Source organism: Pan paniscus, chromosome 9, assembly GCF_029289425.2.
Source record: "Pan paniscus chromosome 9, NHGRI_mPanPan1-v2.0_pri, whole genome shotgun sequence".
In the NCBI taxonomy this organism is placed as follows: domain Eukaryota; kingdom Metazoa; phylum Chordata; class Mammalia; order Primates; family Hominidae; genus Pan; species Pan paniscus.
The window spans coordinates 28,660,275-28,684,652 of NC_073258.2; the positions used below are offsets into that span (position 1 = coordinate 28,660,275).

Sequence of the window (24,378 nt, forward strand, 5' to 3'; positions counted from 1 at the left end):
TGCAAAAACCCCACAGTGAGAACATACTTTACATCAAATAACCTGGTGCAGCTGGATTGGAGGGCATGAGGGTAGAGCTGTAGGAGCTGGACAGGGAATGATAGTAAGGAGCTAGATGATGCATATGCCCAGTGGGCTGTTGTATGGACTATGGCTTTACCTGGAGATGCAGAATTATTAGAAGGTTTGAATAGAGATTTAATATCATTTATCTTGGGTTTTTAAAAGGGCCACCCTGGCTATCATGTGGTAGGAGGAAAAGATGGATACAGGAAGATCATTTTGGAGAATCGAATGGACTTCTGTTCATTTAATTAACTATAATCAGATGTTGATAAATGATCAGCTTTGAGCTATAATTTAAAGACAGTTTAGACAGGATTTGGGCATTTAAATCCAGTTAGTCATTCAATAAACATTTATTGAATGAACTATGTGTCAGACCCTATTCTAGATGTTAAGGAGAAAGCAGTCAACAAACAAGACAACAAAAGTGGGAAAAAATGTACACACACACACACACACACACACATATATACATACATATATATATATATATATATATAGGCCAGGCCAGGCTCACAAAAAATACCTTAGTGAGGGGAACAAATAATGAAAAAGACAAATAAGTAAAAACACATTACATATTAGTGGTATGTGCTAAAGAGTGAAATGTACTAAAGAGTTAATGCTTCATGTTAAGTTAAAAGAATTTGGTGAAGGATTTGATGTAGGGTACAAGAGAAAATGAGGAGTCAAGATCACTCCTAGGGTTTTAGCCTGTGTAACTAGAATAAACTTGTTTATTAAAATGGCAATAGTTTCTACGTTTTATTATTCATAGGCTTAAAGGAACATTCCTGCTAACACAGATTTTCTTTCTTTTAGATTATAATTTTAGAATGCATTTCCAGTTGTGCTGTTTTGCTCTTAAAACATGTTGATGGATGCGCCTCCATGATCCAAACGCTTCCCACCAGTCTTCATTTTCAACATTAGAGATCAAATTTCAACATGAGACCTGGACCAAACAAACCATATCCAAGTCATAGCAATATCTTTGTATAACATTCATCAGGACAATGATTTAAAACTATCTGCATACTCTAATATTATTTGTTTTCTTAGTTAATTTACTTCAATTTTTCTACTTCTGTTATATATTTTTTCATTTTTATTCTGTTAATAAGCATTTATTGAAAAATTTTCTTTGCTTTCCAACTTTTAGGTTCAAGAGGTATATGTGCACGTTTGTTACATGGGTAATTTGCATGTCATAGAGGTTTGGCGTACAGATAGTTTTTTCACCCAGATATTATGCTGACTTCTCCAGTATACCAAGAAAGAAAAAGAAGAAGAAAGGGGGGGGCGGGCGGAAGGAAAGAAGGAAGGAAGGAAGGAAGGAAGGAAGGAAGGAAGGAAGGAAGGAAGGAAGGAAGGGAGGGCAGTAAAAAAGAAAAGAAAACAAATGTGAAGGAATTTAGAAAATAAAATGATTAGCTCTAGTCAGCGCTGTAGGGTAGGGGAAAAAAAGATCTGAAAAGACTTCATAAATGTGGTGGTATTTGGCAAATGTTCAAAATTGATTTAGCTTTCCTCCAGCAAGATGATGCTGTGTATTTCTTTTCCAGAAATAGATGAGTTATAGGAATTAAAGAAAAAAGTAAACAAAAAAATCTCTGCCTAGAAAACTAAATTGTGAGTGGAATAGGAGCAGGAAATGAGTAATGAACTTCTATAGGTTTAATTTCTTGTGTTCCATGGAAAATAAAATAATTAATGTAAATTGTCATTTTATCTTTTATAAGCATTAAATTCATATTTAGATAATTTTAGAGTTTAGAGGACCTTAGAGACTTGGGAAAAGGAAATTGCATGCTAAGGAAGTGGCAGATTTAGAATGAGAAATGACATCTTGTGATCCACAAGCCAGTGCCTGCTCCCCAACAGCACATGCCATTTGCCGATTGCTGTTTAACCAAACCAGGATTTCTTGCTTCTCTAATAACCAATGGGGAAAATGATGGAGAGACAGAGAGAAAGACAGGGACAGAGAGAGAGCGCGAGCAAGTGAGCGAGCGCGAGAGTGCCTGCGGGGGGAAAGGAAGGAAAGGGGGAGAAAGGATTGGCAAGGAAATAAAAACACAAAACACTCTATGCCTTACAAACTGGCAGTCAATGGTAGGGTTTTGGTAGCTGCTCCAAGAATATAACTCCAAAATTTCAGTTTCTTTCACGCTTAGGTAACAGTTCAATGCAAATCCAGATTGTGCATTTTAAAGTTTTCTGTGTTGATCATTCTTCCTGCAGTTTACCTGTGTGTCTAACTGCCTCACTCTTTATATCTTTGCTCAAATATTACTATGTTCTTTACTAAAATGACACCCCCCACTCCTTTCACACCTTCATCCTTCCTATCTACGTATTTTTCTCAAATGCACTGACCACAAGACCTACTTAATATTTTACTTATTTTAAAATTGCATTTCTTCTCTTACTTCAATGTTCTATGAAGGCAGAATTGTGTTTGCCACTCTAATGTCAACTTGTAAAAGAGTATCTTGCATATCAGGGTTGTTTAATAAACAAAAGTCGAATGAATACAATGTAACTTACCTAAATATGGGGGAAACATATTATATTCACAAGCATGCGCTTTGGAATCAGATCAGAATTTGTTTCAGTTTTAGATGTACCTCTTACTAGTTTAGTGACTTTGGCATGTTCCATGTTCCTTTTTTGCTTATTATTAAATGTAGGAAGACATTATACCCACTTTATAAAGTTGTCATCAGAATGAAAGAAAATAATACAGGTAAAGTTTCTGGCTTATTGCATGCACTTAGCAAATGTTAACCATCAATGAGTTAGGTATGGTTAATAGGTCTAAGTGTAACCACTAAAAGCTTAGAGCTTCTTAACATATCTGGCCATTAACTGCATCCTAAGACATAATATGACCTATATAATTTTAGTTTATACCCCTAAAAACCTGATACTATTAGCTGCCCATGATGTAACATATTATGTTTTAATAGTTTTTAACCATTATTTATAAAGGAATGGATATACTATAAACAAAATTGTTTTTCCTCTGTACAATAAGTTAATTGACTGAAATCTTGAAAGCACTAGAGTTTTCCATGTCAAAATTCACGTTTAATAGATATCAACTGATCTAATCAAATAACTCTAAGATGTTTTGATATCTTTGAAAGGGCTAAATATATAGCAATCTGTTTTTTAATTTGAAGAGATATTTATATCACATGGAATATAAATTTAGTGAAGTGTGTCAAGAATTCTTGGTCATATGGACACCATAGAGAGATTTCCTATTTTATACTATTTTACATTAATTACAGCTTATTCATTGTTCATGTACATCCTTATATGCAACTGATATTATAGCATTTTAGTTTTTGGCTAGTCCACTAGTAACCATCATTTTTCAGTGTTCTCTGTTCTTTCCTGACAGTTGTTTCAATCCCCTGATTTTATGTTTCTTGTAATGTTTATTAAGATATTTTCTACTATTTCTCAGACTTTTTGCACCCTTCAAATTTTTCCAGCTTTTAAGAAAACAGACTCTCAAGATCAATGCAGTTTTTAATTAAGCAAATAAATGCTTGTACAGTTCTTACAAATGTCACTATCTTCAAGTTCAAAACAAATGATATGATTTTTTTCATGGTTCCAATTTTATTTTCAAAAATTTGAAGTACATTGAATAGCATAGATGAATTTAATTCTACTGAAAGTCACTATCAGTGTCAGCATTAGTAAATAATAGGCAAGCTTTCACATGATTACTTTTATGTGCTTCTTTATTGAATGTATGGATTATTTGAAAATTATGCCACACAAATTTTATGTATTTTCTAGTATATATATAGGCTAAACTCTGGGAAAACATGAAAGAGGAGAGATTAGTATGTTTAATGAAAAAAGAGAAAAACTATAGAAATTGATATAACTTTCTCTTTCTCTTTTATAGCCCTAGGAAAAGATAAGGATTACACGGATGAATCAGAACACGCTACTTATGACCGATCTCGTCTCATTAATGACTTTGTTATCAAAGATAAATCTGAATTCAAGACAAAATTATCTAAGGTAACGAGAACTAAATTATCAATAAGTCATTTTTAGAGCATCATTTTTAAAACCTTACAATATTCAGCTACATATTTGGTTTTCTGCTGGAGAATATAAAAGAATATACATGTTAATATGTACTATTAAGAACTCAGAAGCAAAAAGTTGTATATAGAGTTGATATTCATATTTGTCATATTGATTCATCATATATCTCAAACAGAATGTTTAAAATACTTAATCTGAAATGTAAAATTATTCATTAATAGTCCCTTTAAGGCTTTATTTCTTCATCTTTCTTAGCATGACTTAATGAGAACATGGATTTTAGTATCACATCAACCAAGATTTAAATTCCATTTCTACTACCCAGTTGTAATAACTTGATAAGGCTAATTAAACTCACTGAGAATTGTTTTTCTCATCTTGAAATATGCTTCTGGTTGTCTGCTTGACAAGATTATTGGAAGACAAAATGAGAAAACCATGTAAGTGTCTGGTGCATAGCAAAAGATTGAGAATACCTTATTGAAATTATAGTTCACCAATACAAAAATGAGGTAGAGTTCAATTTTAGAAACTCTTGGCTCCAACAATCCTGCCATCCCTCAAACAAAATGCTTTCATGGACTCTTCAAAGCATGGGAGTGTTCCCATCAGATACCAAAGACAAAATGGATGCTGCTTCTTTTCATCATTGCAAATGTAACTGATCCATATTTCCCTTTTGATGATTTTCACGACAAATCCTAGCTCAGGATAAGCTCACTTTTTTTTTTCATTTTTTGTATTGATGAAAAAGGAAATGCCTTTGTAAAAAAGATAGTTGGATATTAAGTGCAGTTTAACACAAGGAATGACTTAGGTTTCAATTTTCACTGCATGGCTAATAATCACATTCTTGAATACAATTTTCTTGGTGATATTTGATTTTGTATTTCTTGGATTAATTTTGCAAATATCTTTATTAGTCACCCACCAGTGTGTTAGTAAATAAATATGGCAGAGACTAAATATTACTATCATGAGACCAAACTAATACATACTAGATGCAGGGATAATTGTGCCAGATTTCTTTATTACTGTTTGTTTGGTTTTATTAAATTGGATCACTATTATGGGCTAATAATTAAGTTATCTTTGCAAATCAGGTGTTTATCTTTCTGTGGTTACTAAATCTGCCTCTCTGTGTCTGTCTGATAAATATAAAGGATGTTTGGAGTCTCTACTATCTGTAAAGCACTGTTCCAAATGAACTGAGAGGAGGAGTTATAAGAGAAATTAAGATGTTGTTTCTTAATGTGCATATAGCACTGACTGGAAGACAAACACAATATGCTGAAATAATTAGAAAATGAACTACGATTAAATAGTTTGTATTATCTGCTTTTCTAGAATTACCACATGCCATCAATGATATCCACCATTTTATTTCTTCTCAACAGTAGCAATTTCCCAAGTTCCACTTTGACTAGACTAGAACTTTAGGATATCAAAGTTTTAAAAAAGTTGGACCTGCATGCATATTATGATTGTAACATTAACGATAAGAGAATGGTGTATGACTGTGGTAACAGACCACAATAGGTCAATCCAATATATCCTATTCTAATGCCCTACTAAATCTACCTGATTACATACCCTTCTCCTATTATACTTCCACTCAAACTGTAGAAGAACATCATGACACACCGGAGTGACTTGTTCTTCTAGCTTCTATTAAAATGTGTCCATTTTTATCCATTTTATAGTTTTGAGTGCAGCATAAATTCCATTTGAGCAATAACCAGAATGTTTAAATGCCATTTTGGTAGTCTACTTGTAAAGTTTATCTACAAGTGAAGAGCAAAATTACCTACTTAGACAATTTCCTTTGTGTACATTTGTCACAGAAAACCTCAAAAAAGCAATAACCTAAATTTTCATTGTTTGGGTGTCTGTATACCCTGTGTGCTTTATAAATTTGTTGGCCTTTCTCTTATTATACCCCATCATTAAATTGTCTGTATGTGTGTGTGTGTGTCCGTGTGTGTGAATTAAAGCATATATATTTTCAGTTAGATCTTATGACATTGACAATTTTTATTCATTTGTGTCCTACAAATAGAAACTTCCTATGGTTCAAATGAACCTATTTAGATAGATAGATAGATAGATAGATAGATAGATAGATAGATAGATAGATAAATTATATGGCTGAAGATGTGTGCCTTATAGCATCATATGTGACAATTGTGCTTGTAATCTGCATTGTGCATATTATGCAATGTAACCAATATTTTATTTCTACACAAAAGTTACTCATTTGCAAAGAGATCATTTTAGTGATGACAAAGCAAATTTATGAGGAGTCAACAGAAAGGGGGCACAGACTTGAAGGGGGGAAAGTAACTCCTAATACAAACTACATAGTGAGTAATGACAAGTATTAAATTACAGAAAACAAAGCTTTCTAACAAGCTTGCCATCAGCCATACACTAAAATAATAGGAAATAACCCCAAGTCCTGCAACCTGATGTCTTATATTGAATTTATGAGGAAGCACTGTCGAGTTGTGAAACGTAAAAACAAAGAAATACAGAAAAACATCTGACTAATTTACTAGGAATTGTGTAAATAGACTGTATATGTGTTTAAACATTTGGTTTATCAATCATTGTGCAAACATTTTCTGAGTTGAGTTGGGGTAGTGAATTTTAATTTTTGTCAGGTACATATGCACTGTTTGTAATAATTTTGTAAGCTAATGTATTTATGAGTAACTATAGTTTGCTGTAGAATTAATCTTCAGAACAATGCATTGTATCTTTAGAATATCTTACTTCAAATCATAAGTTTTTAGCATGTTATTTATACTGAAATTATTCAAAATTTTACAGATCAAAAGGATCTATAATTTTGATATCTACTATGATGAAGGGACATTGATAAATAAGATACTTTATTTATTATGAAATTATAATGCACAAAGCTTGGTATGGTACTTTAGGACCAATATGGCAAACAGTAAATAGCTTTTGCTATCCAAGTACTAACTGGGATGCAGTTTAGGAATTCAGACATGCATATCAATTGGGAAATCCATGAGATTCTAGAAATTAGAGGCAGCACTAAACATGGTTTAAATCTGTATTTAGTTAGCTTCAAGCTTTACAATAGGAGTTATATTTAAATATTTCAGAGGCATTGTGGCAGATATAAAATTGGCCACAATCTTTTCTTTCCTATATCCACTCTATTTTCAATGAGATTTTGCAGCTCTTCCCATCAAGAGATAGAGTCTATTGAACAGGCCTTGGTCCTCATGTTTGTCAGTAGACTGTTGCAGGAGTAACATTATGCCAGCACTGAGCCTTGAACTCAAAAGATCTTCAACTCCCATTCTTTCTCTTGGGATTCTCCCTTTACCATGTGAATAAGTCAGAGCTAGTCTTGAGAAGGAGAAGAGACCACAGGGACCAGAGGCTCATAAGCACAGTTGCCCCAAATGAGGCAGAGAGAGATGAAAGAATCCAACAGCAAAGGCCAGGAAAATCAGACCTATGAAAAATCTCAACTGAGACCAGAAGAGCTACCCCGCTGAGTCCAGCCTGTGCACAGAATCATGAGCCAAAGAGTTGTTTGGGGATGGTTTGTCTCTCTGCAAGAGATAATGGAGACAACCACAAATGTTAAAGGATAACACATTGGCTAATACCAATGATTGTTAATATGAAGTTAATTCTTCCTCAGTGTCTAGGAAGATTTGCAAAATTGTCGCAGAGTTTGACACAGCATATTCACAGCATGCATTTAATTCTCTAGAGCCCAAGTATATTTTAAATAGCATAACCGAAATCACATGGTATTTAAGCAACCTATCTAAAACTTTCTAAAATTGTTTTTTTTTTTAAACTCTATTTACAAAAGTGCCTTCCTTGTGAAAACATTAAATCAAGGTAAAATTCCAAGATTACTATTAATCAAAATGTGTTTATAGTTAACAGCAGTCACAAACATACAATGTTTTAAACATGTTTAATTTTTCTGGGTACAGAGTAAATGTATATATTTATGAGGTATATGGGATATATTGATACAGGCATACAAAATATAATAATTACATTGGGATAAATGAGGTATCCATCACCTCACGCATTTATCCTTTGTGTTACAAGCAATCCAATTATACTCTTTAAAATGTACAAGTAAATCAGTATTGACTATAGTCACCCTATTGTGCTATCACATAATAGATCTTATTCCTTCTTTCAAAATATTTTTTGTGCCCATTAATCATCCCCTCTCCCCTTGCCCTACATTTCCCAACCCCTGGTAATCATCATTCTACTTTCTATCTCTGAGTTAATTGTTTTAATTTTTAGCTCTCACAAATAAGTGAGAACATGAAAAGTCTGTCTTTTTGTGCCTGACTGATTTCCTTTAGCATAATGACCTCCAGTTCCATCCATAGTGTTGCAAATGACAGGGTCTCATTCTTTTATGGCTGAATAGTACTCCATTGTGTATATGTTCCACTTTTTTTTTTTTTTTTTTTTTTTTTATCCATTTGCCTGTTGATGGACACTTGGGTTGCTTCCAAGTCTTGGCTGTTGTGAATACTGTTGCAATAAATATGGGAGTGCAGATATTTCTTTTATAAAACTTTTCTTTAAGACCAATTTACTTTCTGTCTTACCTCTTGACAAAAGGCTTTTTCATCCCTATGTGGCTAAGCAATTTAAGGAAGCATTTTGTAATGAAAGGAAAGGAACATTCCCAAAAATCCATAGACTGAAGGACCTGTCCTGACTGCAAGCAAAGTTCTAGAGCAAATGAGGGGGATTCTTTTTAAGATGGTTTGGGTAGATATCGTCTTTTCTTGTTTCATGAATATGGAGAACACTGAGAACAACATTTGAAGATAATGAGGTCCTACCGCCAAACTGTGTGATCCTCAAAACTAGAATCCCTCTCTCCACCAAGGAGCCACATCCCACATACCAGCTGAGGCCTCTAGATGTGGTTAATTTACAGGGATTATCTATAGTTAATCTAGGTTAGCAGGAATAAGCCTACGGTAAAGAATCCATGGCATCTGTAGTGGGCATTAGTGAAGCTCAGCTGCGTAGCTCTTTCGGTCTCAGCTGGGATATTTCACGGGTCCACCACTGTCACTTACGATGCCCAAATTAACTACAGATATTGTCATTAATGAGTCTGAGAATATTAATCTATTTTTCAGTTACAGTGACTTCACCTTTGAAAGGATATTGGGTATCAAATCAAACAGGAAGAAGGTTATAGACAAGGAAAATCTGGACATGAATATTTTAGCAGTTCATTAAAATTAGATCACAAGGCCATTCACTTTGACTGTGTCAACTGGCATTGGCAGATGGTGCTCATCTTTATCTCAATGGGTATTAGAAATAATTTTCTCTAGGACTGGAGACACTGGTCATATGATGGAGAAGGTGAGAAAGAGATGGCTTTTGTAGTCTTCTACAGCATACCTTTTATGTGGATGTCAGGAACTATTTCATTTGCCTAAATGGCTCTTTGCCTCCAAATTGTGTATAGGACTTAGTATTCTGAATGTGCTACTTCCTATTTTTGTCCAGATATTGTGAGATGGTGATGACAAACTACAAGATGAATGACTAACTTGGCTCTATATGGCTGCTTTAATGGACAAGATTATACATGAAATACTAAGAGAATAAATTTTACTTCTTTTTGGGATAGTCAGTTTCTAAAGAAAATATTAATATTCATTTAACTTTAGTACCTGAAGTAACCTTTTATTTATATTATTAAGTGGTATCCTAAATATTTAATTTTCATATAAAACATGGGTCACACAGAAAATCACCTTGGCTTATTAATCTTTTTGTCCATGTTTTTAAATGTATCTTCTTACCTAACATTAAGAAGTCACCTTTTCAATCAGTCCAAAGTAATCTCGTCCTGTTTTCAGAGTCTTTGTATTCTGTGAAATACTGAAAAGGCATAATCCTCCCTGCAACTCTAAAAGGAATCTCCCTTCCTTGTGCCATTTAAGTACTTAGTTTGACCCTCGGAAACCTTTCTAAGTAAATGGTGAAGACTTGTTCTACATTAGCTGATTGCTAGTGTAAATTTTCCAAAAGATTTAGTACAAGAGTTTTCAGAGTTGCTTCAGATTTTCTGTAGACTGCTTAAACCCGGGTGTGTGCGTGTATGTGTGTGTGCAGGCGCATGTGAGGGAGTGGTGTATATGTTATGATAAAGGTAGCATTTCACATCAGGAAATAAATATTAATCATTTAAAAACATTCAAATGTTCTCACAACAACTAGTCAATTATTTGGAAAGAGTTAAAATATTCTTAGACGACATCTCACATAACAAATGAATTACTGAAGAGCTAAAGAGGTATACTCAAACTGAATATATTGAAAACAAAGCAAAACAAAAATAAACAATTTTTCTAGTGACAGAATAGAAAAATGGCCTTTTTAAATGGACTTTTAAAATCAGTGATAAAATTAAGCATGGATAGACTTACTATTTAGATACTAAATATATCAGTGTCAAAATTCTGATAAAATCAAAAAGAGACAAGCTTAAGATGTGGTGATCAGCTCACATACTGGAAAATATATACATGCCAGAAGAATGGCTAATATTCTTAATTCACACAGACATTATAATGTAATTTATAAATGTAAGAATGAAATAAATTGAAAAGCAATGTAATTTTAACATATATAACGATCAGCTGTACTATTAATTACAGAAATACAAATGTAAGCAATGTTTTTTGAACCAAATTAGAAAATGTTTATATCAGTATTAGGTTTTGTTGTACTTTTAAACTATAAGCTATCATTTTTATTCCTTGCTGGCCAATATGTACATTGAGCCAAATTTTCTGGAAAACAATTTCACAAGGAAGGTTCAGTACCTAAAGGTAATTTTGCCCTTTGATTAGTTCTAGGAATTTATGCAGAGAATGCAATTAGAAGTTAGCCAAATTTCTGGGTGTGGTAGCTCATACCTATAATCCCAGCACTTTGGGAGGCTGAGGAGGGCAGATAAGTAATCTGGAGTGTGAGCCCAGGAGTTTGAGAACAGGCTGAGATACACAGTGAAACCCTGTTTCTACAGAAAAAAATACAAAAATTATCCAGGTATGGTGGCACATACCTGTAGTCCCAACTACTCGGGAGACTGAGGCAGGAGGATCACTTGAGCCTGAAAGGTGGAGGCTACAGTGAGCCATGGTTATACAACTGCATTCCAACCTGAGAGAGAGAGAGAGAGGGAGACCCTCTCAAAAAAAACAGAAAAAAAAAAAAAAGCAAGAAGTTAGCCCAAATAATTCTGTTTAAGAATGTTTCTCACATTGTAATTTGTGGTGGGGGAGGACCACTTCCAGAGTCAAGAGTAAATGATAACATTTAAAATAGTAATTCGTAATGCCCTCACACAAGGCAGTACTATGTTGAAAATCTCTAAACTATTTAAGGATAATAGGACATGATCACAGTGTATAATTATATAATAAAGTGGCTGTAAAAAAATGTGCAGTATAATGCCAATTCTATAAAAATATCTAGCTGGTTTTCATGGGGAAAATATTTAGAATGATATACAAGAGATGTTTATAGTTTTTAACACCGGGTGGTAAAATTCAAAGGACATAAAACTTAAGTATTCATAGACTTAAGCCATAAATATTATAATATCATTACCTTTTTACAATCTCATACAGCTAATAAATGACTGAGCCAGGATTTAAAATAAGATAGTCTTGTTTTCCAAACAGTTTTTCCATTTTGTTACACTGGCATGACAATAGCCATTCAGGACTTCACCTTTTTTAGCCCAATAACCATGGTAAGAAGCATTTCAGTTTATTTGTCCTAATATGCACTGATCACTTTTGCACCAGAAACTGTGGTAAGCACTTTATATACATTATCTAATTTAAGTTTCACAATAATTCAATGACATTAGGTAGTAATACTCTCATTTTGACGAACAAGAAAATAAGGAATTAACAGAAACGTTTATTGCCCAAGTCTCTAAGCTAGGTGGAATCGGAGCTGCATTGTGGCATGTCTCTTTAACTGTAAACTCGGCTTTTCTGTGTCCAGTTCAATCTCTGAGATATACTCTCAGATTTATCTCTTTCCAAAACCCTGAAACATTACTCTGAAGTAAGGCAGCTCTAAATTGTGTGGCTAATTCACAACCTCCTATAACTAGATTGACCTGTTTGCAATTTATTCTTGTATCAACAAACCCCTAAGTAAAAATAGATAATTTGTTACAAATATAATATCACTAAACCTCAACAAAAGTAGTCAAATAATAGAAAGTTTCTATTCCTTGTGATCAAATAATAATAAGTAGACTAAATATTTTCAACTGAATCTATTACAGTATGGGAACTCCCCTTACCAATCAAAATATGAAATAAGCAGCAACACCACCACCATCACAAAACAAATAAAACTCTGCACAAAAGCTCCTACAGCTGCCAACAGTTGTGTGTAGAGCTGAAATATGTCTATAGCAGAGGGCTAGGAAGTCATGACATGAGACGATTTACCTGAGAGAATGAAATTAGGTGAGAGATGGATTTGTTGGGGTAGATGCCTTTAGTTCCCAGAAAGACTATAAGGGGAAAAAAATGTGCCTATTTAGGAAGTCGTATTTCATATATGATACAAAGAAACAAAAAATAAGTCAAAGGTGTTTCCTCTCCCCTGACACTAATGTCTCAGTAATTAAGCACATAGAGGTTTCTCGAATCACCAATTTGTTTTTCCCATGAGTACTTAAGAATTTATTTTGGAAGATATATCTCCTAAGCCTCCCTGAAGGATGTTAGCTCTAAAATGAGAGCTGCAATAACTTCTCTGCAAAAAAAGTATACATAGTTTGATGGGATGTGAAAGTAAATTCAATAAATTAATGTATGGGCATTCCAGTTAAATGGTGCAGATAATGGTTCTACTTGATATTTAAACATTCAATCAATCACAGGTTCAAATCAAATAGTTCTCTAGTTGTTCAGACATGAAAGCAGCCAGAGAAGATAGACCAGAAACCGTGTTATTTGAGTATACTGAAAGTCAAATCTACCTCCTTAATCTGTCACCTCCAAGCCCTCCAGGCTGTGAACACTGGATTGGAAGATTCAATATTAATAATAATAATGTTAAATGATTACAACAGCTAACATTTACCAGGGATCTTAACAGGGATTTTAATGACTTCTACTTTTCTATCATCACAACTCTAAAATGTAAGGTCTATTTTTACCCCCATTTCATAGGTGAGGAAATGAAGGCTTAGATGGCTACGTAACTTTCCTGTTATCACACAGCTGGTAAGGAGGAGGCAGGAATTATACACAGGGACCATGCTGTCAAGCACTGTGCTACACTGCACATAATGGAGGTGTGTGCAAGGGACTATAGAAACCATGAGACAAGTGAATTGGGTAGTTAGGGGTCATGTTCACATTACTGGAAAAATATGTTTATTAGGCAGCATGAATATTGTGGGTTTTTTCAATGTTTTATACTTAAAAAAATATAATAAAATTGAGGCTCCTGTGCTTAGTTAGATCCTGATAAATTTTAAAACACTTGTCCCTAACTTGTGGCTTATAGCCCTTCATCTCCCCATGTCATCTTTCTCCATATATTTCGGCACACAGCCTTCTTAACCTCACCAGAGTCAATCAAAATATGAATATTTTGAGGAATTATCACTGTAGAGAAGAAAATACCTACAGAATAAAGCACTATTGTGTTTACTGAATAGTTTCTGACACTTCCGCTTTAAAAAACTAATTCTTGTTTTGTTTGTGGTGGTTGACTTCTTGCATGATGCAAACCAGGATTCCAGATGAGGGTTTCAGTCATGGAAACCCATTTGCTTTCATTAATCCCTTCATGCCATAGACAATTTAAACCTACATATTAGAGTAATATACCATTTGTTATTTAACTGTTTCAAACATTGTGTGAAGTTATTTTTTCTATTTCTGGAACCTGCTAGAAAATCAATTTTAAAGCATGCTTATTAACTCAAGACCATATACATTAAGTGGTTACTTCTTAGGTTCAGTGTCTTGTTAGTTCCAATTACAAGCTGCCCTACCTACAGAGGCATTTTTTAAACAGAAATAAATGTAATCCTCTGTTGCATCTCTTATGTGGATGTTAAGTAAATGAGGACAAAAGCATTCAATTTTATTTGCTTATTTACCTTTAGGTGACAGTTAATTCCTGTGCTCTCAGATTACAATTATATCATTATGTGCAGCTCAGAGACAATATAATGCAATGTCAAGTTGAACACATGCAGGATTTTTCAGAAACCACAAAGCTTTCCATTATACCTTTCTCCAGTGAACAAGAAAATGAGTCAATTTCCTTTAAAACCAGAAAAAAAAATGATAGGAATTCCTGGTGAACTCCACTCCGCTCTCAAAAAAGTGTTACCTAGTTCACCGTTTAAAAAGTTAGTTGCATTTTCCAGACCACTATTATCAAACTGAAACGCACCTCCCACCTCCCATGTTAATCTGCCTAGCTCAAATGGCACATACAATAGATTATTAATAATTGACAGTAAAATCATAAAAATGTCACTGACATTATATGATTGAATGTCACTTAGGTGACTCATGCATAGACATTAACCAATGACACATGAAGGCAGCCCCCTATTCCACCCTATAACCAACTCCTAAAATGAAATTAATAAAAAATACAGATGTTCTTATAAAGAGATGAGTTATCTTTAAAAAAAAAATGATTATTCAAACTCTGGCATTTAAAGAGTAGGCTAAAAACCCTCCAGTCAAATGCTTTGTGTAACACTCAGTATGTAACATTCTAGTTAATGGAAAAAGCAGGCGGTGAAAGGGAGAACTTTCAGTTATCACACTGAAGAGTGCTTTAAAGAAGATTCTCATTTGAGACTGTTGTCAGCAATGAAGGATTCCAAATGCAGCTGAACTCAGAATTCTGACTGTGGTATGTTTAAAAGTGCATCAATCTAGGAATTCTATACTATTTTTCTATTTTCTTAAACATATGTAGAGAAGCCAATTGAGAGAAATTAATATTGATTTCAGAATTGGAATTGAGTGTATCTGTTATTTCAAAATACTAGATATATATTTTAAAGTAAAGTATGATCTAAATGTGTTATTTTTAAAATACCTGTGTTTATCTTGCATGTAAACCAAATATCACCTCTGAAGTTTTGTCTTTTTAAATGTATTTATTGATGTCATTGAAATAATTACAGCATCTACTCTAAAATGGTTTTTTATTCAAAAACATAAAATAGATTTACCTTTAAAATATTTTCAATTTTTCTTAATAATTTTATACAATATTTTTAACTGATTTTCATCAAAATAGAAAGTCAGAAAAACATCTGAATCTAAAGGAGCCTATCTCATAGTGTTAAATGTTAAAATAAATAAATCACATCAGGTACGAAGTTCACTGTGATGTAAGCTAGGGAACAAAATGTTTTCAACCTGCTGTCTTTATTTTCTCACAGTTTTAAAGGTAATAAGAAACTTAATTTTGATTCAGTTCTTGTTTTGGTTTAAAAATGTCAGATGCTTCCATCTGGAAAATTTCCATTTCTACATCTATGTTAAAGATAAGATCATGTAGCATAGATAATCACTGATATGGAAATAAGTGTTCTTTACAAAAAATAAGTACTTAAATGATTTCTTATATAATATTAAAAATATAAAAATCAGTGATGAGAAAAGTTCTACTCAAATGTATTCTCTGTAAATTACTTCCACTAAGGGAATATTTAAAGTTCACATATAAAATTTAAAAATGTTTATTGTATTGAAAAACCAATAGAAAATCATAGTCTATGCTTCATCACAGACTATTCTTTTAAGAATTGGCTTTGTGTCTTCATTAGATAAACTAGAGAACCTATGATTTAAATAAAAAGTAAAAATTGGTGGAAAGAGAATAATATAAGATGGTCTAAGAAACAGCACTTAGTATAATACCATTACATAATGGAAATTCAATTAATATTTTCTTTCCTTCTTAGTTTTTTTTTATTTTTTAAGTTTTGTAGAGTATTTACATTTGCTTCATGATTTTTATTCTTCCCGTGGATACATGTCTTACCATATGGTATTCAGCATCACACTTTATCCGGTTAACTAAGGTCAGATAGCTCAGGTGTTTTGGATCCAATCTGAAGTCCAATTTGAAAAAAAAAAATCTAGCTTTTTTTGTAACTCTATGATGCTACATTGCTCATTGAGCCAGATTTCATAAGACACTTCATAGGAAACTATTGCTTCCCCCTTAATAACATAAAATCAATATGGGCAAAATTAATCACAGAGAAATAGTGTCTGTTAAATTATCTAGACCAATTCATTGCCTGAACCATCTTGAGAGAAATACAAACTGCAATTTTCCATACTTATACCTAATTTTAGCTAAATTAATACATACTCAGCTATCAGTATAAAAGGAGCTTCATATTTGAAAACTTTTCAAAAGTATGTGCTGCATAATTATACTTAATATTCATAAGAAATATGTATGTCTATCATAAAAGTAAATTGATAAGCAGAATTATCACTAATTATTCAATTAAAATATAAAATAAAATTATCCTTGGACTTTTCTTTCAGTAAAATGAGAGATTAAATTCAGTGATATTTAAGGTTCAAATCTCACATTCTAATAAATTCTGGCTACATCATCTTTAAACAAAATGTGTGTGTTCCCTTCCTAAACAGATACAACAGTGGTTGCACAACTACTGAATGTCAGGATTACCCAGAGGGCTGGTTAAAAAAATAGGTAACTGGACTCCTCCCCCCAGAGCTTCTGATAACAGTAGCTTCAGTTGAGGCCTGAGAATTTGTATTTTTAAGTTTCCAGGTGATTCTGATGCTATTGGTGCAGATAGCACATTTGAGAACCATTGTCTTAATTGTCCCCTTAATATCTTCAGTGTACTCTATTTTGAGAATTCGCCATGTGCCAGACTCTATACTAATCTGGGTATGCATTGATGAATAAAATAGGCAAAATCCCTAAGTGTGCAAAGCTTGTAGTCTAGTGAAGGAATAAAAAAATAAGCCTACATATAATTATCTATTTGAAGTTGTCATAAGTGGGTGCAGGGTAGAAGGGGAGTTACTTGAGTGATCAGGAAAGCAGCTTCTCAGAAGGTATTAAGAGCAAGAAATGAAAGATGAGAAGTCAACAGAGGGAAAAGTGGAAGAACGTGGCATTCAAGGCAGAAGAGTGACCTATGTGAGGGCCCTGGTGTGGAAAGTATCCAGATGTGTTTGAGAAGCTATGTGCTTATATGGCAGAAACACAGAAACTGAGCACAAGGATGGCCAAGAGGAGAGGTGAGAGAGAGGTGAGCAGACACAATGCTGCAGGGGTCTATGAGGAGGAGTTTGAATTTGATTCTAAGTTTAAAGGTTTTTGGACGATCTCTGTTTTTATAAGATCACTCTGCCCCTTGGGGTGGGGAAACAATGTCGGAGGTGGGGACGACACTACAGTAATACAACTCAACAAAGGTGAAGGTGCCTGGCCAAGACTGGTTAAAGGTAAGGTGAATATATCAGACAGTTTCCCATATCAAAATGGGGAAACCATTTAGATGTCTATCTACAGAGGTGGAAGTTAGAAAAATCACACTGGAATTGATTACTTAATGACAGGGAGATGAGTCAAAGTCAAAAAAGCAGGCTAGAAAGCTGTTATAATTTTGTGTGTGTGTGTGTGTGTGTGTGTATGTGTGTGTGTGTTTGTGTGTGTGTGAGAGAGAGAGACTTTTAATACTGCTGAGGATATAGGTGATTTTTAAATTTTGTTTTGTTTCCTGCAATAAAAAATACACATTATTATAAGATTTCCAAATTCAAATATTTTATTGAGTAAAACTGGCTTTACTCAATCACAAGTTGAATTTTCAATTGATTCATTTGCACATTTGTGTGTGCACAGATGCATGCATTCCAGGTACCATATGAGAAACGTGGATATGAAATGAATTAGACATGGTTCCCATTGTCAAAAAGTTTGCAGTTTACTGAGGACAGTAAACATAGGAGCTTCAGAAGAATGGTCCTCAGATTTTAGAATGCATAAGAATTATGCTTTATATCATTTGACAGGACTTCCAGATACCAGTGACTCCTATCATATTCCAACAGGTCTTGAATATACTGACCCTTTTCCATGCCCAGATGTATTTGTATATGGAGTTTCCTCAACCTGGAAAGGCTGACCACCTTTCTCCATTCATGTTTTTAGGATTTAAGTCACATATCACTTCTGAATGAAGGCTTTTTCTCTTTCTCAAGACAGTTACTTCATCTTTGCTCTCATAGCACTTGCACCTCCGCCCCCTCATAGCACAAATCACACAAATTGCAATTACATGTCCTCTTATCTGTCTCCTTAACTACTCTCTTAACAGAGGGGGACAATGGATTATTTTTTCTTTGTAATTACCTTTGCATTGTGCATAGAGGCTGACTCATAACAGGAACTCAGGATAAACTTGTCAAATAAGAGAACTAATGAAAGAGAATATTAGGGAAACATTGGAATACGTAGAATAGAGTTATTAGTGTGGCCTTCAAGAGTAAAAGCACAATTCATGGAAGGGAAGGAAATCAAACTTGTCTTTAAAAATGGGCAAAATTTTTTGAGTAATTTTACTTATAAGGATTTGTATTAATAAAACAATTGAGAGATTAACAGATATATGAACAGGGATACTTATTGCATCGTTATGAATCATAGCAAAGAATAATTTGGCAAAACAAGCTAAAATATCATTTGGTTGGAGGTAAATAACGATACAATCATAAAACTGAATATTGTTTAGCTATTTAAAAGTGCAGTGAAACAAGGCCAATCTGCACCACTAATTCTCAAGTGTGCCATCACACAACAAGAATAAATAGGGGAATATAAAATTGTATTTCTCGCCCCAGGGAAACACTATATTGAGAGAAACGAGATCTAGTTCTGCGATTCCCTGGGCCAGCAGATCTATTCTATATGCTCTGGAGACCACCAAGCCTCAGGATCTTTTTTCTGAAAAGCAAGAAAAAGTTTGGAGAGCCCCAGTATCTCATAACCTTGATCACATGTCTATTCTTTGCACTAAAACAAGATGAAAACAACAAATCACTCTAACCTAGAATAGCCTTTGTTTTCTGGCCCACCTTAGGTCAAAGAGATAAGAGACTTTACATATTGATGTAGAGATATATGGTGGATTTTTCCTGTTTTATGCAAGCATCACTTCCTTTATTGGCCCTCTTACCCTACTTGAAGCTAGCCAATAGAATTCTCCCTCCTGTTGGACAGAATGATAGATACAGTAATGGACAAATTTCCCAAGCTGAATTCCACTCTGAGATGTTCTCCTAGAACTTATATAGGAAAAGATATTCCCCTCTCAGCTACAGGAAGAAAATTATTTTTAGTAGTATTACAGCAAAACATGCAGGAAGTCATCAGGCTTGGGTTGTTTCTTTACCCAAAACCTTTATGCAAGCAAAACAAAACTTAACTTGGAGGCAGTTTTGTCTGTCTTGAAAAAAAATCTAGCCTCAATCACAACCAGGCAACTAGCTGATTGGTTATATAACTAGGGGTCTCTTCTCAGACCACACATAAATGAGGTAAATGACTAGGTGTAGTCATCAGGTAATTACTTTGCTTCTGTCTTCAGGCTATAAAAGCTCACTGCTTGTGCCGCTGGAGCAGAGCTCTCTGAATTTCTTCCAGTTTTATGTGTTGCCCAATTCATGAACTGTCCTTTGCTTAAATAAAGTCTGTCAAGTTCATTTTGTCTAAAAGTTTTTCAAGAGTAGGAAAGAATGAGACAGAGAAAAAAGCAAAAACAAGCAACAGAATTAAGAGATGGAGATAGAGAAGAAATATAATAGTAGAGTAAGAATCCTGACAGCTCCATTTGGATTTTCAGAACCAGCTGTTATTAAAGCTAACTAGCTCTGGACTTTTCAGAGGTAGAGAGCTGAATAATTTTGGCTACATGGACTTAAAATTGTTTTGTAAGGAGAGGCTATGATTGGTTCAAATTAGATTTCTGTCATTTAGAACTGAAAGAGTCCTGATTAATATAACTACAGTATACTGTTGAATAAGAATAGATTTTTTAACAGTATGTACAGAATTCGATGTGTGTCTGTAATAGTCTGCTCTCACGCTGCTAATAAAGACATACCTGAAACTGGGTAGCTTATAAAGGAAAGAGGTTTAATGGACTCACAGTTCCACATGGCTGGGGAGGCCTCATAATCACGGAAGGCAGATGAGGAGCAAAGTCACATCTTGCGTGGGGGCAGGCAGAGAGTTTGTGCAGGGGAACTCCCATTTATAAAACCATCAGATCTCGTGAGACTTATTCACTACCAGGAGAACAGCATGGGGGAAACTGCCCCCACAGTTCAATTATCTCCACCTGGCCCTGCCCTTGACACCTGGGGATTATTACAATTCAAGATGAGATTCAGGTGGGGACACAGCCAAACCATATCAGTGTCTATAATATATACTGCATGTCATATATCATCTATAATATCTATGCACTCACAAATACAGTTAAATCTACATTTTTGAAAGGGAGGGTATAAGAGAAAGAGAACTCTAAACTTGTAATAGCAAATTATCCCTGAACTGTTATCTTTAGTAGTGCTTCCACTTTCTCTTTATTTTGTATCAATCATGCAACATTAGGAAAATAAAAGCACTGCAGGTAAAAATTAAGAGGGAGTTGAAAATGTCATCCCTAGGGGCAGAGGAAAAGGTTTGGACAGTTGGAGGAACAGTGTGAGCAAAGATATAGAGTTTGGACTAGACTGTGCATGTGCAGGGGCCAAAGCAAGAGGCATACCTGGCTACAACACCGCGTGGGAGAAATGGGCTGTAGAAGGAGTACAAGTCTGAGAACAGTAGGGATTTATATAATAGTCTCATGCAGAAACTTCTAATGCCTCATACCCACAAGTACAAACTTCCGTGATATTCTTCAAACTTACAAAACACTTTCCACACTGAGCTGGGTTGAAGAGTCAGCTGACTGAGCCTCTGCTGGGGGTGCTATAACATCATTAAAACAAATTAAAAGCAGATCACCAGTTCACTGGTCTTCCATGTGTAATTCTTTAGAAAAAATGACAAAATAAACCTTTCAGTTTATGTTATAAGGGCCTGTTTGATTCTTAAGAGCAAATACGCCAGTTTTTTTTGTTTGTTTGTTTATGAAACAACATGTTCGGCTGTGGTCTTTTATGTATTTCATAGTAGTAGTAAGTTAAAAATAAAAATGAAAAATATAAAGGAATTCCAAAATTACCTGAGCAGGCCGGGCACTCATGCCTGTAATCCCAACACTTTGGGAGGCCGAGATGTGTGGATCGCTTGAGGTAAGGAGTTTGAGAACAGCCTGCCCAACATGGTGAAACCTTGTCTCTACTAAAAATATAAAAATTAGCCAGGCGTGGTGGCTCGCACCTGTAGACCCAGCTACTTGGGAGGCTGAGGCAGGAGAATCAATTGAACCCAGGAGGTCGAGTTTGCGGTGAGCTGAGTTTGCTCCACTGCACTCCAGCCTGGGCAACAGAGTGAGACCCTGTCTCAAAAACAATATAAATAAATAAATAAATAAATAAATAAATAAATAAATAAAATAATTGAGCAAATAAGTTGCCATCTTTTAGAACCTGGCCCCTGGAGTTAGAACACATGAATCTGAATCCTGGTCCTGCCACTTACATGCTATGTGACATTGGAAAATTGTTTAAATTTTCAGTACCTCTGATTGTCTATTTATAAAATGTGATTGGGATGGTTACAGAAATTAATACACACCTCAATGGGTATTTGTGAGGAATCAGTGAATGAGTATACACTGAAAAACTTAGAAAAGTACCAGTACATAGTAATTGCACCATAAAGAAAATGTATTCATATTATTACAGATGAAAAAAAAATAAGGAATTGAGACCTTAAGTGACTGCTGCAAGAACATACCACATAGTGAGTGGCAAAGCTAGCCTTTACCCACACCATAAACGATTTTATGTGAAACGGGAAGTGAGGTTGAGCTTAGGGAAAGGAGAGATGATAAAAAGGATACAGGTGGTTAGAAATTCAAGGAGGAGGAGGAGAGCGAGAGAGGAGAGAGATCTGAGAGAATAAATTTGTCTAATACACTGTGTGATATACAATCTTACAATCTATCCTCATTTTTCTTTACAGTAGAGGTGGAAAATTCTACTACATTCACTAATTTCCACAGTTGGGATTTTTGGGAGTGAAATTAAAAAGATGATGAAGGGAAGTTCATATATGCTATATGTTATATGTTTATAACCTATAACAAAAAGACCTAAAATGTTGAATACTATAAAGGTAGTTTCTCCTTGCACAGCTAAATAAATGGTGAAAAGTGTTTCAAGGAGCTTGATCATGTCTAGGATGGACCCTATTGATAAAATTTATCTTCAAGTATTGCATGGAGATGGAAGGTGAAGAATGAAATAAAGCACCTCATAAAAATGGACTAAATGAAACAGAAAGCAAAGGGAAATAATGTCTATAAACAAATTAGGGATCAGTTGTTGTTTTGGGAAATTTCTAAAAATCAAAGAAAGCCTAAGCAACATATAAAGAATATTGACCTCCCCCATGATCTATTTCATATGTGCTCAATTCTGTCTGTAGAGTGTTTCTTTTTTCCTTTCTTTTTTTTTACTTTGTTTTTGGAGACTATGTCTCACTCTTCACCTATGCTGGAGTGCTGTGGTGAAATCATGGCTCACTGCAGCCTCGAAGTCCTGGGCTCAAGCATTCCACTCACCTCAGCTTCCCAAGTAGCTAGGAGCACAGGCACATGCTACCATGTCTTGCTCATTTTTTTTTTTAATCTTCTCTTAGAGACAGAGTCTCACTATGTTGCCCAGTCTGGTCCCAACCTCCTGGGCTCAAGTGATCCTCCCACTGCAGCCATCCAAAGTGCTGGGGTCACAGGTGTGAGCCACTCCTCCCAGCTTTTAGTGTTTCTTTTTTTTTTTAATTTTATTATTATTATACTTTAAGTTTTAGGGTACATGTGCACAATGTGCAGGTTTGTTACATATGTATACATGTGCCATGTTGGTGTTTCTTGAATCATGTGGAATATGATGGAGATTAGTTTTGTGATTTGGGACTGATTTTGTTGAATACTTACAAATCTAACATTTTAATTTTTCCATTTTGCAGTAATTTGAACACAGATATGTGTGTGTGTGTGTGTGTGTGTGTGTATCTTTAAAAAGTCCTACTTAGAAATTATCTGACTTGAGATGTTTTCACCTCTGTGTAAGGGAAATTCATAATATATATAATAGAGTTTCATTTGTATTTATTTCATTATATTGTGTAAAAGTATATTTAACATTATCTTTGTTTATTTGTATAAATTTAAGGGGTAGAAAAGCAGTTTTGCTACATGGATATATTGCTAGTGGTGAAGCCTGGGCTATTAGTGTATCCATGACCTGAATAGTATACATTGTACTCATTAAGTAATTTCTCATTTCTCACTCTCCTTCTAACCTTCTGAGTCTCCAATATTATTTCACACTGTATACTCATGTGTACGAGTTATTTAGCTTGCACTTATGTGAACAGGAGATATTTGATTTTGTCTGTCTGAGTTGTTTCCCTTAAGAGAATGGCCTCCAGTTCCATCCATGTTGCCGCAAAAAACATGATTTCACTCCTTTTTATGGCTGAATATCACATTTTCTTATTTTCAGTCACCTATTGATGGACACTTAGGTTGATTACCTATCTTTGCTATTGTGAACAGTGCTGCAATAAACATACTAGGGCAGGTATTTTTTTTTCAATATAATGATTTCTTTTCCTTAGGCTATATACCTAGTAATGAGAATGCTGGATCCAATGGTAGTTCTTAGTTCTTTAAGAAATCTCCACACTGTTTTCCATACAGGTAGTATTAATTTACATTCCCACCAAGAGCCTGTAAACGTTCCCTTTTCTCTGCATTCTCACCAACATCTGTTATTTTTGGACATCTAAATCTTAATATTAGTCATTATGACTTTTGTAAGATGACATCTTTTTGTGGTTTTAATTTGCATTTTTCTGATGATATGGTTTGGATTTGTGTTCCCACCCAAATCACATGTTGAAATGTAATCTCCAGTT

General features: G+C 34.4%; 1 protein-coding gene across 3 annotated transcripts in view; it reads left to right on the forward strand.

The window, feature by feature from the left end:
- The window catches only part of ANO3 (anoctamin 3), a 333,485-nt gene that overhangs the window by 128,739 nt on the left and 180,368 nt on the right, over positions 1–24,378 (forward strand). The window contains exon 4 of one of the 3 annotated variants that reach the window (XM_003830440.6): positions 3,998–4,116. In XM_003830440.6, coding sequence (XP_003830488.1) covers positions 3,998–4,116 — 119 coding nt within the window. Of the gene's footprint in view, positions 1–3,997; positions 4,117–14,929; positions 15,124–17,337; positions 17,528–24,378 lie in introns of those variants that run through there. The other 2 variants (XM_034932304.3, XM_034932303.3) reach the window with 2 other exon arrangements.